Source organism: Battus philenor, unplaced genomic scaffold (assembly GCF_028537555.1).
Source record: "Battus philenor isolate CCGP_79_NKW_IND1 unplaced genomic scaffold, ilBatPhil1.0.hap1 SCAF_28, whole genome shotgun sequence".
Taxonomy (NCBI): domain Eukaryota; kingdom Metazoa; phylum Arthropoda; class Insecta; order Lepidoptera; family Papilionidae; genus Battus; species Battus philenor.
The window spans coordinates 7,404,205-7,423,458 of NW_027181691.1; the positions used below are offsets into that span (position 1 = coordinate 7,404,205).

At 33.1% G+C, this 19,254-nt stretch overlaps 1 protein-coding gene across 1 annotated transcript in view; it reads right to left on the bottom strand.

The window, feature by feature from the left end:
• Positions 1–19,254, bottom strand: part of NPFR (Neuropeptide F receptor) — a 55,063-nt gene that overhangs the window by 2,778 nt on the left and 33,031 nt on the right. Inside the window, exons 2-3 of the mRNA XM_068769433.1 lie at positions 3,351–3,557; positions 2,551–2,784 (exon numbers count right to left, since the gene is read on the bottom strand). Coding sequence (XP_068625534.1) covers positions 2,551–2,784; positions 3,351–3,557 — 441 coding nt within the window. The remainder of the gene's footprint in view (positions 1–2,550; positions 2,785–3,350; positions 3,558–19,254) is intronic.

Below are 19,254 nucleotides of genomic sequence, written 5' to 3' on the forward strand. Positions count from 1 at the left end.
ATGGCTAAACATATACTCTATTCATTTGTTTTTACACACATTGTATGATACAAAAAATGTACAAAATAAAACACGTGGTAATTATTGGTAGAGAGACTAATCTTAATAAAGGTATTTCAAGTAATATACATACATAATACAGACATGGCAAAAATAAAGATTCTACATATAAATTCTCACATTTATAACTATCGAAAACGACCTTTTGATTCATTATTTTATAGAATCGAATATTTTTATACTAAATCACAATTATGGAACTTTGATTTGCAAGTGCTGCAAATATTAATATGGACATACAGTAATATGAATAAATAAATACATTTAAAAAACTTTTAAGTTAAACGGTTTTTTGGTACCCATATTGTGGTGGTTATGGAAAAATATGTACCTAATCCGCCATACTGGAACGGCGTCCATCTTGAATTTTAAATTTTGTCATAATCATCGAGTTTTACTCGTGTAGCCCTTTCATTTGAGACCTAGATTAAGGGAGTTAAGGAAAAATATGTAATCCGCCATTTTGTATCGGCGGCCATCTTAGATTTATAATGTTATTGATTTTATTATATTGTATTGTAATCTAAATTAAATGTGTGTACCAAATTTCAGATCAATCTGACAACGGGAAGGTGCTTAAATTTCAATTTCTAATTTTGACCTAAATAAACAAATCCTGTACGGGTCGAACTAAATAAAACCGTCTAAAAACAAAATATATCATCAGCGCATTTTTATTTTTACTTGTGTGAGTGACACAGATTGTTCTTTTTAATTACTTCATAATATAAATCATGAGTAGTGTGTATTTTGCTTATTATACACTTGTAGAGCAGAAACAAATTATTCCTTACAATTTTATAGTTCTTCTTAAATGACAATCATCGCTTACCAAGCGTTTCTATCCAGTTATATGACGTCAAAAATCAACGCAGCGAATCCTATTTCCAGAGATATTGAGAGAGGCGTAAACAGTTTAACGCATATGTTTACATTATTTAAGTAGCGTGAATTATCTGGGATGCGGGTTCACTGAGCCACAAATAAAGTGTGATCGAATCGAGTTCAAAGCTAACTTTACAAGTTTCACGAAAATTAATACATTCGTCATTCGTTTGTGTTTTATTTCACTCATAAACTTGTCAAGAACAATACATCACGATAGAGTACAATCCCTAAATATTTACTCTTGCAACTTTTTTGTAATATTTTTTTAATATACGTGGATTACGTTTGTCCAGAACATTAAATTAAATCAACAGCTTAAAAGAAAATTATTTCACTTTGATTTAAATAAATAAAGCTATGCCAATTGCGAAATGTAACAACGTAATAGACATAAGTTTAACACGAAATCTATTTTTAAGTTAACTACATTTTGACAGGATTGCATCACAGGCTTCTTTTTAAGAATGCAATTGATTGTATTTTTGTAATGGCCTCCGTTTTTGGGTATTCCTCGTTCACCTCTACATATGAAACAGGGACTTTTTTTATGTAGTTTTAATAATTCCTTTATGTTTGATATGATCTCTATGTTTGATAAATTGATTGTTAATAATTATCTATTTTCATTTAAAAATAATTATTCTATTTCCCTAAAGATATTTGGGTTTATAAAAATCTGTCTTAATATAATACTTTATTTGTTGCATAGCGAGAAAAGTCTATGATTAATAAAAATCATTCTTTTGTTAATTTCCAATTTTTTAAAAAATATATATATAATTTATTTACGGAAATTACAAAAAGAACATTTTTAAATACACGATCAGTCTATTGACGAATCTTTGGTTTGTTAACAGTTTGTATTGTGCGCTACGAAAACAAAACTCGCGACCTACAAATGGAGGTAATATAGTTCTATACCTCAAAAGCCACATTCATTATTTTTTTACTTTATTATCTTGATGTTATTATTACCATACGTTATTATTTATGCTGAAAATTAATAGTGTAACTTTAAGTTTTAATAATTATTTATTATTAAAATAAAGAGATGATTATAACATTTATTTTCATATTTTGAAAGATGCTCGTGGTATATTCAAAAATGCAGTACTCTTTATGTTTTACATACGAGTAAAGTCCTTAGAAAGACTTTGGCCTCGATGTGGTGAAGTACGATACAAGTGGCTTTAAGAAAACAGTCAATAGGTTGTAAATAGACTGACACTAAGCTGAATTATTATTTAGCTGTCAGATTTAGCTCGCTTTTTTTAAATGTGGTTTATTTAAGTTCGGTTAATTTTATAAAGCTATTATTACTAAAGGAATAAAGTAGCAATATTTGGACATACCTATTCTTTTGACGGCCATAGTTAAAGGAATATATCTTGCAAAGTTTATTATACTAGACACAAGATGGAGTTACGGGCGCTCTGGTATCAGATGGTGACGATAGATGACGCTGTAAGTTCGTTGCCTCACGCTATAATATGGCGATATCTTTTATGCTATGGCCTAACAGGCTGTTGACTTAGCAATTAACAACGACTCCAGTTGACTTTGAAACTTTCAAACATGTATCAAGAAAAGAAGATATCATACCTGATACCTATCCAGGGCAATAGCGGTGATAGAGATAGTCGAAACGAAAATAGATATAGCTTGAATAGCACCACAGGCTTTGCAGAGGCTCGGCCAGTCTGGTAAGGGCCAATGTTTGGTGAGCAGTTCCATAAGGGTCAAAGGTGTGCCGACGCAGCAAACCAGAGCATCGGACACGGCTAAGTTGACGATAAACATGTTCCGTGCTGTCCTCATCACAGGCTTTCTAGCTACCTGAAATAAAAGTTCAATTTAATTTCATTGTTCAATGTCTATATAAATTATATGGCGCTTCAGTTTTATTAATTTTAACTTTAGGGATTTTTAATTAAACTCTACTGAGGTTTCCATAATAATACTGCTGAAGCGGTAATCCAAAAGTAATGATGATCTTTTGTAAAATGAATTGTTGTATATGGTTTTACTGATTTTTTTTAATATCTACAAAACCAATGTAGATTTATAACTGTTCTTAATCTTAGTGAAAAGTTTTGGTTTCCAAGCGTTCTAAATATGACTTACTGTTTTATCATAGGGCTGTATTTGAAATATATATTCAGGATGTGAAATAACTAACAAATGGTTGACAGTCACTTCAATTATAATAAAATAATAAATAATTTATGTTCAGTAATTTAAGAAAGAGAGAGTTAGAGCGAGAGATAATTCACGAATATTTTAAACTAATAAATTTAATTACAATTTTATTTAATACTCTTTATCATATATGTAAATTAAAGTAAAAATCTAGTAATTTTAATAACAATTATATAAATGTTTTTATTATCATAATTACATACCGAAATGACAACGAGGGCATTTCCGACAGCTCCGATGATTACTAAAATGCCATAGAAGGTCAAAAGGAGACCGCTGGTTTGGTCGTCCACTTTTCTATTCAAAGAGAATTTTTCGAGAAGGTTGTTAGGATTTTCTATGCCACGTGATGCTTCTATTAACCATTTTGCTGATGCGTTTAGCGTCAAGTTCATACTGGGGTCAACTCTCTGCAACAAAGAAAATGGATTAAAACATCTTTGCCTTTTTTAAATGGTTGCTTAGTTAATGTTTAGTACATATGCAATTGTAAGTAATTTATCTATAATCACTGCTATACTTTCGTTAGCTGATATCACTAGTAAAGCAAATGCAGCGATTTAGTCTGCTTTTATAAGAATTTTTTTATTTTAGTTTATAGCATAACTTATTCCAACACACTTAATGACTGATGGCACGTTGCACTCTTTGCTGCTATTCTCGTGAAATAAAGAAACTGCAACATTTTAGTTTCTGATGAATTCAAATTTTCATACATTCTTTTTTAAAAAATAAAGAATTAAAGACTAAAGAAAATAAGTACTTTGTTTTCAATATATCTAAAAAATTGGACACAGCCACAAACAAACATTCACTTAATGATTGTATAGCGCTCACGCTTCGTATTGTTAGCTACAACGACCACAACACTTTTACATTAAATCATACTTGCGCGTTCGATTTTAAATTCGAACGCTGATTTAAATTCGAACGCCATGAGTTATTTAGTCGCTGCCGTTGTGTTGGGATCGTGTAAATTGTAAATACTCTTTATAAATATGTGAATACACTATCTCGATCCATCTTGGCTAGCCATGCCTTGTAGTGGGCGCCTATGGGCTCAAACGACTAAGTCGACCGAGGTACGATCTTCTCAAACGCCCTTTAGTCCGACTACTACCTACGCCGGGGTCCCTTCTCGAGAGCCATCTCATCTTCATGAAGTCCTCCCAAGTGATCTTAAAGTATGTTAGCCTGCCAATTCGATAATAATTTATTGTAACGGAAGAGCAGAGGTTCCCGAAAAACCTGTCTCCCGAGCTATGCTCGAGGCACAGGTCTTTTAACTATTTCTTTGTAATATATGATTTCTCTGTAAAAATAAGCGTTGTTTTTACTGGCATGACATTACATATATATAAAATGTCATTCTAGAGTTTTGAGTTAAGCAATAGATTCGACGATTATTATTTTTTAATAAAATCAATTATTTTATATCATTATACTTATTTTTATGTCACCATTATATGAAATAAGAAGAGTTCTAAGAATTAGCTACACCATTACAAGCACGTGCCCCGATGGTCTTCGACAATAACCAAGAAGGGTCGAATTAGGTAAATAAGATTCTTTATTTTTTCTTTGTTTCTGTATACACCCGGTGCTAGCCGTTTCTAATAATGGTTAGGTTGTTATAAAATACTCTCGGAGATTATACAAGAGATTGTTTCCTTTCGCAAAATTAGAAATCCGAAACCTTATTCTTTGATTACGGTTTTAATTAAACTGTCTAATAGATGAAAGCTAAGTTTTCGTATTTTGAAACCAACCTAAACTTTTATCAAATTACTATCATTATTAAAACAAATTTCTACAATAAATACTTCCAATTTTTTTTAATTATCGAATATTCTGAGTGAAGTTAACGATCGATAGAATAATATTACCCTTTATATTTATTATTACATTATACTATTATTACATAGTATTAACTACTACGGTACAAGCATCGACTAAAGTCGAAGGCCACAGGTGAATGCGCATAGCCAACTTGCTCCTGCAGCGACATTGAGCTTCTTACTCTTTAACACACTTTTGATGAGAGATTTTAATTTACAAGCTGATACAGATAAACATTACTTTTCACAATTAACATTAATTAACAATTACGTTCACTTAATGTCGTGCAACAAAGTGCACCGCCCGCCAGCCCGCTGATAAATGCGCATGCGGCAAACAATGCGAATTACACAACTACCTCCGTTAAATCACTCAACACGTGTTTCACGCATTTATCGGCGGGCTGGTGGGCGGTGCACTTTGTTGCCAACTACGACTGCATGTGCGGAAGTGGCTAAATATTGGTCCTTTTCTTACTTAGGATGAACTTCCGTAAAATAAAGCCTGATTTAATTAAATGTTTGTACATATATTTAAGTATGTTAGCTTCTGGCTAGCTATCATGTCAATAGCTAAGCCAAGCACTCTATTGAATAGAACAATTCTCAGACATACCCATTAATGAAATTTGATACATCCAAGTGTAACATAGCAATGTTACAACGAATTATAGTTTATGTGTATCAAAATATAGAACTAAAGTACTTTATCAGTTGTTATATTTGTTGACATACATCAAGTACTCTATACATACGTCGATAAGATAAACCCTTGTATACACTTGAACGTAATTCATTGTCAGTTGCAATATTAGATACGTTTGTTCAGTGTATACTGTCTTAATATCGATCTATATAAAGTTTACAGAGTTAATGTTTTAAAACTAAAACTTTCACATTCGTGCTGTATATTTTTTCCTAGACAAGTTTAACGACTGAAATAGTATCAAAACACTTATGTCGAACTCGTTGAAAGGAACCCCGGTTTTGACTTATGGCGCTAAAACGTCTCTCACTTCAGGCTTCGTTGGCAAGCTCACAATCGCTCAACGAGACATGTAGAGGGCTACGCTCGGGTTTCATGTATGAGATTGGATTAGGAATGATACGAACAGTAAATACAGAATATTAACAAAAAACATTAACAAATGCAGTATTTATTAGAGAAGATTTTATATAGGTAAACGAACTTGCGAAATACGATGTTCAGTGTCAATCATCTACTGCTGAACTACCACTAATTAAAATAACAATCTATATTAAATCAAATATTTTAAAAAATATCTTTATTTTTTTTTTGTTAATGAATATCTGGACTGGCGGTAATCTATTATACAATAGTAATAAGAGATTGTGAATTAATAAAATGGTATATAAGAAAATAAACAGAATGAAAGAAGATACAGTATAAGAACTTGTGAAGAATGACAGAAGAGAACGCTAATAAAAAAATGTACTGAAAATTATTTGAAACATAATTACCTGCCATATATTCAAGACAGAGGAACAAGAGGCTCGCAAAAAAGGCGTCATTTTAAAATAATATTTTATTATATACATAACTACAGAATTACATATAAACGTTTAAAAAAACACGCTTTACTGAGCTTTGATTTATGTCTACGAGATGTATGCAAATTTTTGGTAAAATTTTACATACTTATTTTATACCACTAATTGACTAGAATTATTTTCGCCATAAATAGCCTCAATTGTGTAATACAATTTTATTATCTATAATATAGTATAAAATTATATCTGTAATTACCTCTACTAGCGTCCAAAATGCCATAAAGTCGAAAGATTAAGGTTTTTGATCAATGTGTGTAGCCCGTGATGATATAAGGATCCGACATGGTCGCTTACGATGATCGAGGTCACCCAGAGAACAATTGAGTGGGCAATGCTCGGAACTTCGCAGCAGGTCAAAAGAGGAGAACACAGAATAATCAAAGACACCGAAGTAGCCCAAAGAATTGTTCGTCTGAAATGGCAGTAGGCGAGGCACATCATCATCACACATCACCTGTGTATCCGACAGGCGTTGGGGTCGAAAGGTTTTCGAGTTGTGACGATCCGGTAAACGCGGTATAGAAAACCCCCCATGAGATGGGACGACGACATAATCAAGGACGCGAGAAGTCACTAGATGCAGACAGCGCAAAACCGGTCATTGTGGGAGGTCGATGTATTTCAGTGACCGTTTGTCGGCATAAGAGTAACAAAAAAGTAAGACATTTGTTTGGAATTTCTTAGATAAGAATATAGTCGTGGTTAATAAAAAAATCGATTTATTAGTGGATACTAGAAATGGGCCACCAAATAATACCGGTAGACTTAATGTGCATAAAAATACTTCTAAAAGTAAAGATAAAAAATTAAAGTGTGAAAATTTAACAGAATGTTGATATGACTAAGATGTAATAGTTCAAATTAATACAACGATCATTGCGTTACCGAATTTTTACAAGTAAGAAAGAACTACAGATATAGTGATTAGGTAACAATTTCAATTGTCTACGTAACAATTTCAATTTCATACGGCTAGTGTATTGTGTATTGACTTATGACTTGACTTATAGACTTATAGACACCCTTATGATACATACTTCTGATTATGATATATACCTATGATATATACTTCTGTGGAAATTCGATTTATATTCTGCGATCAAATTTACTTCGTTCCATTTCTAAATTTGGTAAGACTTCTTGGCTGCGAAGAATTTCAATTTTTTATCTCCTCAATCGTCGCGTCCATTTTGAAAGTCTCGACGGAATTCATGGCCTTTTGTCTTCATATCATTCTATCCTCTGTTTCCTCAGGGCTGTGTTAACAAGGTGTTCAGTTATTGTCTTGGTCAGACGAATGGGTTGGTGATTGTCAACGTAGTTTCTTCACCATCAACAATGAACTGTTAGTCAAAATTATCTTCACGTTTGTGGGCGATGTGGGCAAAATAACTTAGTATTCCTTGGTAGAGTGTTATAATCACAGTGACTGTGTATTTAGGTTTAAATTAAATTTTAGCTCAAACAGAGGAAAATTTTTTAAATGTAACAGAAACTCAAGAACTGTAAGACATCAGTTATTAAAAAAAATTAGATCAGAGGGTTAACTTTATTATAAAGTTAATCAAACCTTTACTAAACTTTTCCAAATCAATTTTGTAGTTGGAGAAAAACTTATTCTCGTTTGCTCCAATGAATCTAAGTAAGAATAGAGTCTAGATAAAAAAAAAACAGCAAGTAAAGTTACTGAACTAATCGTACGTTCTTGAGAGCTTTGAAAGTTGACTTTAATTAATTTTCCTTTTAAGGTTTCGTATAAACTCTTAACAAAGAAAAATATTAACTGTAATAAGTGTTGAAAGTTCTTTTTATAAGTTTTTCACTTAGTTTTTCACTAGTTTGTATTTTAGGAAATGTGTGTAATTTATTCAAAAAATTGTTTTTGGTTATAGTAAATATAGGTCATTTAAATTGTTATGTAGTATAAATTGATTTATGTATATATATATTTATGTGTTTACAGAAAAATCTCTTATTTCATATATCAGGTCGAAATCGTTAATTTTAAACAGTCTCTGTATATATTCGAATACACCCTCTGGGTGTCCAATCAATACTTTGTTCTTGTTCTCCTTCAATTCAGCAGATAGGCGCCAAAATGTCTGTTTCATTACTACCCGCATCTACTTTTCTTATGACCTACCTTAGCCGCATCTATTGGCTCATGGTAGCCACTTGAGAACTATTACCGTGTACATTAAGAAACAAGTAATAAAAGGACCAATATTTAGCCACCTCCACACATGCAGTAGTAGTCGTGCAACAAAGTGCACGGCCCGCCAGCCCGCTGATAAATGCGTATGCGGCAAACAATGCGATTTACACAACTGCCACCGTCAAATCATCCCTCCACGGGGCATCTGCAGGAGTTATACATTATTACACCGATTAGTCGGCACGGCTCCATTAAATAAAAATAAGAAACAAAACTATGCTTGGGTGTCAGCTCATCTTCAACTGCTAAACACATGTAAACTAATATGACATCGACGTAATCTGCACTGACGTGATCTGACCCTCTTCAAGTAACATTCAACTAGCGGCGCAGATGCGTGTGCAGAATGGACACACGCATGAACAGGTCGTGGCAATTTCTTATTTCCGGTCAGTCGGTTTCCCTTCGTGCATTCAGCAATACTGGCCCGGTTGCATTCAGGCGTCTAGATATTTTTGCTCCGCCGAGTTACGAAAGGAATAGTGTAACATGACTTTAAATCAGTGTGTGAATAGTTCGTCAATATTAATAGCATGAAATTGTGAGTAAAGTAATAAATATTGTCATGTTGATGACGTCATATTAATGATGTCATATTACCGTCGTCTGTCACAATATCGTACTCGTGTCGCTTCTTGTGTCAGTCGTTAAATGCGGCTCGCTCTGTGTACGTGACTATGCATTGACATTACATGACAGTTGACAATCGTCAATTTTTTATCCAATTTTCATTTTATAATATTTTTAGTAATTTAATTATTATATTTACTCGTAATAATTGTAATTATTAAGTTTGTATATGTATTAATGATTTTATTACTATTGTAAACTTAACTGTTCATTCCGTTTGTGTTATGCAATGTAAATTTTTAGTTTTTTGTCGTTCAAACGAAATGACGTTGTCAAAATTTTTATTCAGAAGGTGGGGCGGGGGTTTATTGCTCTGTAGGGGAGTGATGTACTGGCCACTTTATCCATAATACTTATGTTAAATAATTCAGTTATAATTCAAATTTTATCGCCAATTCAGAAGGAACGAATACGTTTTCGGTAGCTCATTTGAACCCAGTAAAGACGTATATGCGTTTAGCATTCTTGCGTGTTCCATGGTGAATTAGCCTCATTGGCGAAGCGTTTTTTTTTCAGGTCAATATATTTTTTTTATATCTTGAAGCATAACCATATCAAATATACGTAATTTTAAAACATTATCTTAGATGATATTGTTCGATGTACGTGACAACAACGCTGTGAATCATATTATAGATATTGTACTACATGAGTTATACAAAGATAACATAAAGATGAGGAGATAATAGATGATCAAGTATCACCAACGTAGCCCAGCGCTTTTATAAGGTTCTGCGAGAAGTCGAGGAGTAGACCATTGCTAGAAACAGAATCAAGGATTACAATAAACGGGCAAGTAAATGCCGACTAAAAGAAAACAAAACGTAAATGATTATAAAAATAAAAATAGTAGGTCACTGAATAAATATATAAAAAGTATAAAATACATAAACAAAATAAATAAACAAAAAATTGCAAGTAAAAATAAAGAAAAGTAAATGAATATATACTCTCAAATAAGAACCAATGTAATTAGAAATGTAGACGAGAAAGGAAATGCGTCGTGCGAAAGAAGATCAGAACGTGAAGAATGAAAGATTTAGTGAAGCATGCGAGGAAAACAGAGAAAAAATTTAGATAGAAAGAGCATTAAAAATGAAAAAATAGTTTACACCTGCATTGTAACGAAAAAAAAAGAAAAAAGTAACATTTGTGCAAATGGAATGTTTTGATTCATTTTTCATTCAAATCGATTCATGACAAAAAATATTTCTGAATTAATAAATATAAACCTAATTTATAAGCAAGCTTAGGTCATCTGTAGGTCCTTGCGCGTTGTAAAATCTCGAGGAGATCATAGTCGAGGATAGGCTTGTTGGTTGCAGATGATATAACGGAATTAATATTTTATGGTATGTTGTAAAAATTATTATAAAATACCAATGCCAGACTATCACTGAAGATGAAGATTTTTTATTTTATCTTAAACATAAAATACTTGAATGAATTTAAAAAAATACGTTAAATCATCGAAACGAGGATTTCGAAGAAGCACGAAGTTATTGAACGTGTTATTCTAACTTTCGCGTTGCTCCGATCTTTTCAGAAATTTTACTCTTCTGTTGAAATCACATATGTTATTTTGCGTATAAAAACCATGGAATGAAATAATTCATTCGAATGCAAGAATTGTCTAAGAAAAAGTGATGGATGTGCATTTTTTATATATTGTAATAAAAATGATATCGACCTGATTATTATTACAAGATCGTGGAATGTATACAGTATGACTTGATGTCGATGTAAAAACTTTAAAGGGGTGAATTTATAGCTCATTGATAAACAAAAAGCTTTAAACCTTTTACACCTATCCACCAATCACCAATCCAATCACCTTGTGTAAAGTGATCACTCTGAAATATCAAACATTATTTATTATTTATAAAGGAATGCGACGTGCCAATAAACTACTGTACAAAGTCTCCAGGGCCATAGAAAACAATAAATTGATTTTAATATTTAATAATCTAAATTTTGTAACCGCTTTTTAGTACTTTATTATCACGTTATATTACTGTATTCATTATTTCTCAAAACCGATGATTTGCGGATGGAGTATAACATACATTAATTGACTATGTCGTAGCTATACAATTATCCTTATAAAACCTGTGCACCTATAATCAATCGCAGTGCAAAATGATAAAGTTAAATTTAAGTGTAGTTTTTTTTTTTAAATTGATTAAAGAAGTAGATCCAGCCCAAACTTTACTGTACCTAAACTAGACGAACCTCCTTAGAGCCTGGACTGGACCGTTACAATATATTCACCAGATTAAAGAGGTGCCAAGCTTTCAGTCTAACAGACGCTCAATGACCCGGTACTAGGACACCCGAGTCGGTTTGGATTTGTACTCGAAACGTGAAATTCCGTAGACACCCGAGTTCGCCACGTGACATCGACATCTATATACGGTGACTTAAGAAGGCCGGTGGCCTAAGCGAGGTGGGGCCGAGGAAAATAGCATGAATGCACAGCGAGTCTTGACAGAACTGTCGGAACTGAACAGATATAATAAAGCTCCACACGAAATATAGGACTTCCTTTTTTTATTTCTTTTATTTAAAAATCATATGTGTTATTAAATAAATCGCATTCGTGAGTTTTACGTAATAGAAAAGCGTGGAACTTATTTACGTGGTCAATACAGTAATGAACACGTCAAAAATTGTAAATTTCATTTAAACCGAGCAACAGTTTAGTTTTTTTTTGAATTTTGAAATTTGAAAGTATATTATGGTGGTGTAAGTTCTCCATTACTCAACTTATACTAAAAGCACGGTACATTGGCCCCAGTAGTACGATAAAAATAACGTCACGCAAATAGGAATAAAACCTATTTCGTATGGTAGATATAAATATGAATTTCATCGAAAGCCTACTTGAAACTGAAATTGCTTTTCCTATTTACAACGATGCCTGAACATCCGTTGCAGGCACCGGATGCTTAACCAGGTCACATCATACAACAAGCACGACACAAAATAGGCTGAGTTTGAAAACTTTACATAAAAAAAAATTAGTAAGCTTTATGAAGAAAATAATTACATATATGTAATTATAACAAATTAGAGAAAATGGATTTGAGAAGTACCTGTTTGTGATTAAAGACTAAGTATCGAGGATTGAATTTAGATTCCGGACAGACTTATACAATTTGGTAATATTCACATAGATATCTTTGGTGTGGGACTGTCTTGCGGTGAGCTCATGGACTGAAATAACGACGATGATGTTTCCAGAGGATGGGCAATAGTGTCATCTGCGTACCATAATACCACAATGCGATCACCAACATGCCTGCCTAACGTGGCGGATGTGGTATATACGCCTATAGATACCTATAGGAGTGGAAAATGCCTTGCAGTTGGTGTCTATAAGCTGAAACAACGATTTAAGTAAATTATTATTATCGGGGATTTTTTTATTATAATTTTTTGATTAGTTTATTACAGTATTTAACAAATCTGTTGTAAGGATATACGAACAAAGTTGCGTCGTTACAATTATTCATTGTATTCTTTAATATTTTAATGTCAACAATTTTATTTCATATTTTAATTAACACACCAAAATAATTTTAATAAATACATTCTCAGTGATACTTCGATTAATGTATAAGAAAATTAACTGTATTTTCAAAAGCGTAAACGATACAAGGCTAACAATAAGAAATTTGTGTTTAACGGTTGTGCTATTAAAAAAATAAGGTTAAGATATGTTCAAGATAAATGAGACTACAAATTAAAAAAAAATGTATTCAAGAGTTTTAATGTAAATAAATTATTTTTACTGGAACACTGTTCCAGTTTGCGTCATCCACATAGCTATTGTTTAGATCAATATTAATTGCATTTTATAAAACCCATTAATATAACTGTCAACGCTCCTACGAAAGATTTTAATATTGACGCGTAACACATTGTCGAGAATGAGTTTTTGTTAAGAAATCGTGGTCTGGTTTATGTAACGTAGGTTATTATTTCGCGGAGGCGTTTATACAGTTCAGTTTGGAAAGTAAAATATTGGGATGGTAGAATTTATGGATCTCTTAGAGTTTAAAGATCGATTGCAGCGATGGTTGAAATTACACTGATTTTTATAGTTTTGAAGATTGTACTTAAAAAATTTAATAGCAGCATTTTATATTGTATAATATTTAACTCGAGTTTCGATGCATTTAATTTTATATTACATAAATAAATGTGATATATTTTTTAATTTTACAGAAATTAATATTAATTATTAATAAGGTAATTACGTCAATATGTCATAATATTTCTATGAAAAATTACTATTACAGCAATTTATTATAGCGACAACATTAGGAATTAGTAGTGATCTAGACTAAAAGTTAAGAGCTTGTGGTTTGTGGCTGTACATACCAGCATTGATTCTCCACTGGCAAAAGAATTGTTCGTATGTCTTAGAACAAGTCTAAAGAAGAAAAATATGAAATAACAGGTTGTCAAATATCTCCCTTCCGCTTTTTTGCTCTTTATTCAATGCTTTATAAAAAGTGTTACAGTGATCGGATTTAGTTCAAATATGCGCCGTTTTGTTCGATAATCTGTTTCCATCTAGACAGCAACTTCATAATACCTCCCTCGTAGAAGCCCCCCTCCTTATTTGCGAAGAACTCGGACAGCCACTTTTCATAAACCTTTTTTGGGTTCAACTTTACACCACCAAGGGCGTTCGCCATGGACAGGAACAGGTGGTAATCACTTGGCGCTATGTCCGGGCTATATGGTGGATGTGATAAAACCTCCCATCCGAGCTCCCGTAGCTTCTGACGAGTCATCAACGAAGTGTGTGGTCTGGCGTTGTCCTGGTGGAACACTACACCCTTCCTGTTGGCCAATTCTGGACGCTTCTGGTCGATCGCCTGCTTCAAGCGGTCCAGTTGTTCGCAGTAGATGGTAGAATTAAGCGTCTGGCCATATGGGAGCAGCTCATAGTGGATGATTCCCTTCCAATCCCACCAAACACACAGCAAAACCTTCCTGGCCGTCAATCCCGGCTTGGCCACTGTTTGGGACGATTCACCGGCCTTCGACCACGACCGTTTTCGCTTGATATAGTCGTATGTGATCCATTTTTTGTCGCCAGTCACCATCCGCTTCAAGAATGGGTCGAGTTCGTTCCGTTTCAGCAGCATATCGCAGGCGTTGATTCGGTCCAGAAGGTTTTTTTGCGTCAAATCATGCGGCACCCAAACATCAAGCTTTTTTGTATCCAGCCTTCTGCAGATGGTTTGGTGACTAACTCCCATCTCCTGGGCGATGTCACGAGATGCCACATGCCGGTCTAACTCGATGTAGTCCATGATTTGATCGGTATTTGTCGTCACAGGTCTTCCGCCGGCTGGCTTATCCATGGTGTCGTTTTCGCCGGCTCTGAATCGTCGAAACCATTCCTCCGCAGTTCGAAGTGATAGAGTACCATCCCCCAAAACACCATTAATCTCACGGAACGTTTCTCTAGCGGATTTGCCTTTAACGAAGGAAAACTTTAAAATAGCGCGAATTTCGGCGTTAGTGAACTCCATGTTTACAAGTCTATAACTGTTGAACGCAATATCCAAACTAATCATGCATAGCGTCGTTTTGTAGGTTATGTTAAGACCTTTCAAATTATGTATAGTATTGCCAGATACGAGCTCTGTAGCGCTTTGTACATAGCCGCGAAATTCAAAAGGCAAAAAGGCGGAAGGGAGATATTTGACAACCTATTATATATGTAATATATAATACACTGCACTAATTTGTATCGAGTTCGTAAGGATTATCGACCGTTCTCGTTTTGCAAGTAAAGCACCGTCGAAATACATTCATTCAATAATTATTAAATTTATGACACAAGCCTATAATTAATTTAAATCTAATGTCAAAACCTAAAGTCCAGTGTCAAAATTTATTTATTATCTATAAATCTTTAGACCGCAAGTAGCATAGAATTTATTAAAAAAAGGTAAGGATTTCACACAGTACCTAGTAAAAAAAAAAGATTTCAAAATAATGTGATAATAATATTTTGAAAATGTTGGAACAACTGGCAGACAAAAATAGTACGTACCGTTTGTTTGCGTTAAAAAAAAAACACAAACGCAACTGAGAACCGCGGGAACGTGTTAAGGTAAACGCGTGAGAGATTTACAAAACATACGTCAACGAAAGCTTTTACTGGAAAACCAGAGCTTTTAACCTCAAATATCAAAGCGCGATTTACTGTTGTATGTCGCTTAGTGACAGCTTCACATAACACAATGCGTCCCGAATTTCAGCTAGAAATATTAGTAAAAATATTTTTATTTTATTAATCGATCATTCGTCTTAAAAAGGCAGGTCTTGTGTCTGTGTTATGTTATATACGAGAAAAGCTGGCGACCTCTCGCAACCTTGATTAATGTCATCAGACCCTAATGGGGGACCTAGCCAGGGGTCTATGACTCGTGATCGCTAAGCGAAAACCTTTCGTCTCCAACGATCATCAGTTGCACCAAGGATGTACCATGCTCACGACCATAAGCAGCATTATGCAATACCTTGTGCAGGTAAAAAAATGTATCCGTGCTGCAAGGGGAGATTGATTCTTTCTTGAGACGAATGTAATTTAATTCTAGATGACAATAACAGACTGAATTTAAAGAAAGATAATGATTCACAATTCTTTTTAATGGCCTCTATTTTAGGGACTTTAAATTATCAGGCATATAATTTTCAATATTTTTTGCCGTTGCCCCTTACATTGTACTTGTAATGATTGAGGAAATATAGTCTGTTGATACACTATTAGTCCAGTTATTTTTCTATGCATTGAATGCATACTATCAGAGGGTATTCGCAGTATTTCGCCACAACGAAACAGTTCAGGTTAGATTATGTCAAAAATCTTTATTTTTTGAAACGTTGAACCTACGTACGCCTACGTGATGTAACTGAACCGTTGCCCCTTACATTATACTTGTAATTATTGAGGAAATATAGCCTGTTGATACATCTGCAAGCTCATGATCTTTAACTTCATTCAGTTATTGAAAAATCCACCAGTAAATAAAATATTTTATGTCACATTCACGACCCGAATCCCACTCATCATTGTTTCAGAAGTAGGACGCCCACTGCTGAACCAAGATTTACCTACCGATTTCCAATAGGACCAGTATGAAGTTGGCTACTACTACACCATCTAGCAAGCTGCTACATCCAGCGTCATCCGATTACCCAAACAGGATCGTCTGCCAACTTGTGGGTGGATTTCTTTTACTGCGCTACCGATCCATGGTTAATAATACTACAGTTATAATCTGAATTATTATTAGTTATTACAAATGTTTTGATCTATTTTGTGACTAAAGTCAGAAGCGTTTGTAATTTTAGCACTAATAAACTTTTTCTCAGAATTTGTGCCAATGACCAATAATCTGGCCACAGTTATTTGCCAGGATTATTTGTATAATTTTCCTTATCTCAGAAGTTGTAGTTGGCAATAACGAAGTTGCGTATATTAACGGAGGAAAATTAACATTCTTTGCGGAATACTATTAAATACTAGGAAATTGGCGTGGGTTGCGAGCAGGAATGACCTTTATTCGTTTTAAATACTGTAGCAATAGTAATAAAAACTTTTTAATTAAAAATACATTTTCATTACTCAATTTAGACCTTGTTTTTGAAATTCACTAGTTAATCATCGAATAAGGAATGAGGAAGATCGTAGATCGAAAGATGGAAATAAACCGTCGTAGTTCAGCAGATTTAAAATTTGTCGCGGTAGCCAAGCCACATAGACGGTAGATGATCGGTGAAATTTAAAGATTATGCAGTAGAGATCACGTATCAATAGGCTCAATGTAAAATGTCCACCACAATCTGAACAGGCGGCCTTGTTAAGATCATAGAATGATATTGAACGTAGGCCGCTTTCAATTTGTATCCAGCTGTGAAATTCCTAAGGCAAAAATGATCATTACGTATCATCATGTATCTTTGAAAATAAACAAAAGTTACATGACGAAAGGTACGAAAGAAAAGGGCGACCCAACAATTCTACAAACCAAAAACACAGTTGTTCCTTTACCCGAGTACTCTGATTCATACTCCTAATCAAGAGAACTCAGTTACGTAAACATTGTTTTCGATCTTTATCCAAAACAACGAGCATGCCGATTTAATAATAGTACATTGCTCTGTTATTACTGTTTTCTCGTTTTCTTTAAATTGCGGTCTCCTATATCAAAGAACGAGGTAATCATATTTTCCCCTTCTCTTCCTCCTATATTCATATTCAAGGGCATATATTCATATTCATTTTCAAGGGCATTTCATTGAAGGAAATACTGTAAAAATGTTTTCGTAATTTCAGGACCATAACAATATATCTAAGTTTCTTTACCAACGACAATGTCAATGACGCTTTCAGCATCTGTCAAAACGTGACATATAGATCTAGCACAAAACTTCCTAATTTCTGTAAGATTGTGCAAAATATTTTGAATATACCATTACATTCCGCACAACTACAAAGGAAGTTCTTAAGAGTCATTGATAAAAGACGTCCGACACATGTGAACTCTTTAAACAAGTTATGAATAAGGCTATCTGACTATAATACTTTAGAAAATCATAAACAAACATAAGCTGAAATTTTTTCACTGGTTCTTAGGATGCTTACACGTAATTTTATAAGTTGCCGCTAATTTCTTAAAATTAATGACATAAAGACGCACGTGAAAAGATAAGTGAAGAGTTCCATTTTTGAAATTATAAGATGTTTTGACATTAGTTTTTAACTGCCACAAAAATATACCTGTTTAAAACAGTAAATAGAATTGATATAAAAAAGTAATTAAACATATTAAGTTAAAATCTGTTGATCACTTTATTAAAGGTTTTGACCAGTAAAGTGCAAACTTAATCTTTTGTGAAGAAATTTGAAACGTTCTGAGGACAAAATAGAAAGAACTCAAAGGAATAAAATGAATAGTTCGTATCTACAAAAGAGAGTAACGCGCAGTGGTTAAGATAAATAAATGATCTTGAATCATACAAATCAACAAAGTAAACTTGTGAAAGTTTCCATAAAGAATCGTTTACAGTGACCACTTGTATATGTTCTGAGAAGAATGCCAAAATAGTCGAATTTGATGTCAATAAGAATCAGATTGATCTGTCCTATAATATCATCATTTAAATTAAAACTCCGAGGGTTACAAACGCACCCTGAACTGATAACAACATATAACAAACAAAACCTATAACAAACTCATAAGATTTGTACAGTGGTCACTCTTACAATTTACTCAATTTAATAGTTGAATGAATTTTCAAGCTTTGTTGTCACTTAATAATAATTTACAATATTACAGGATATTTCTAAAAATTTTTGTTCATTTATTTGATATTCTTTATTGTACACCCTGGAAAATATATAAGTACTTGCATATAAAGGAAAAAGTACAATGGGCGATCTTATCACACGAGGCAATTTCTTCCAGACAAACATAATATGGAAACAGTAGAATTACAAATAATGGATTGTTAACATGTACAAAACATACGTACATATACTTATAATAAATACAGTATAATATATTTTATAAATACGTTATTAAATAAAAAAATCAAACTGACTTGTATCGTATTTGCCAAAAGAAAAAATAAATTAAAGATTAAATATTCATTGGTTCAGTAAATATTTCATTTTCTTATAAATAGATAGTGATTTATCACGTATTATACTCAACTGTAAATCATTCCACAAATAAAAATTTAATGCATTTCTTAAATATAATACATAATACAGTAATTAAACACATAGCCTAAAATACAATTTATAAATATCAACAT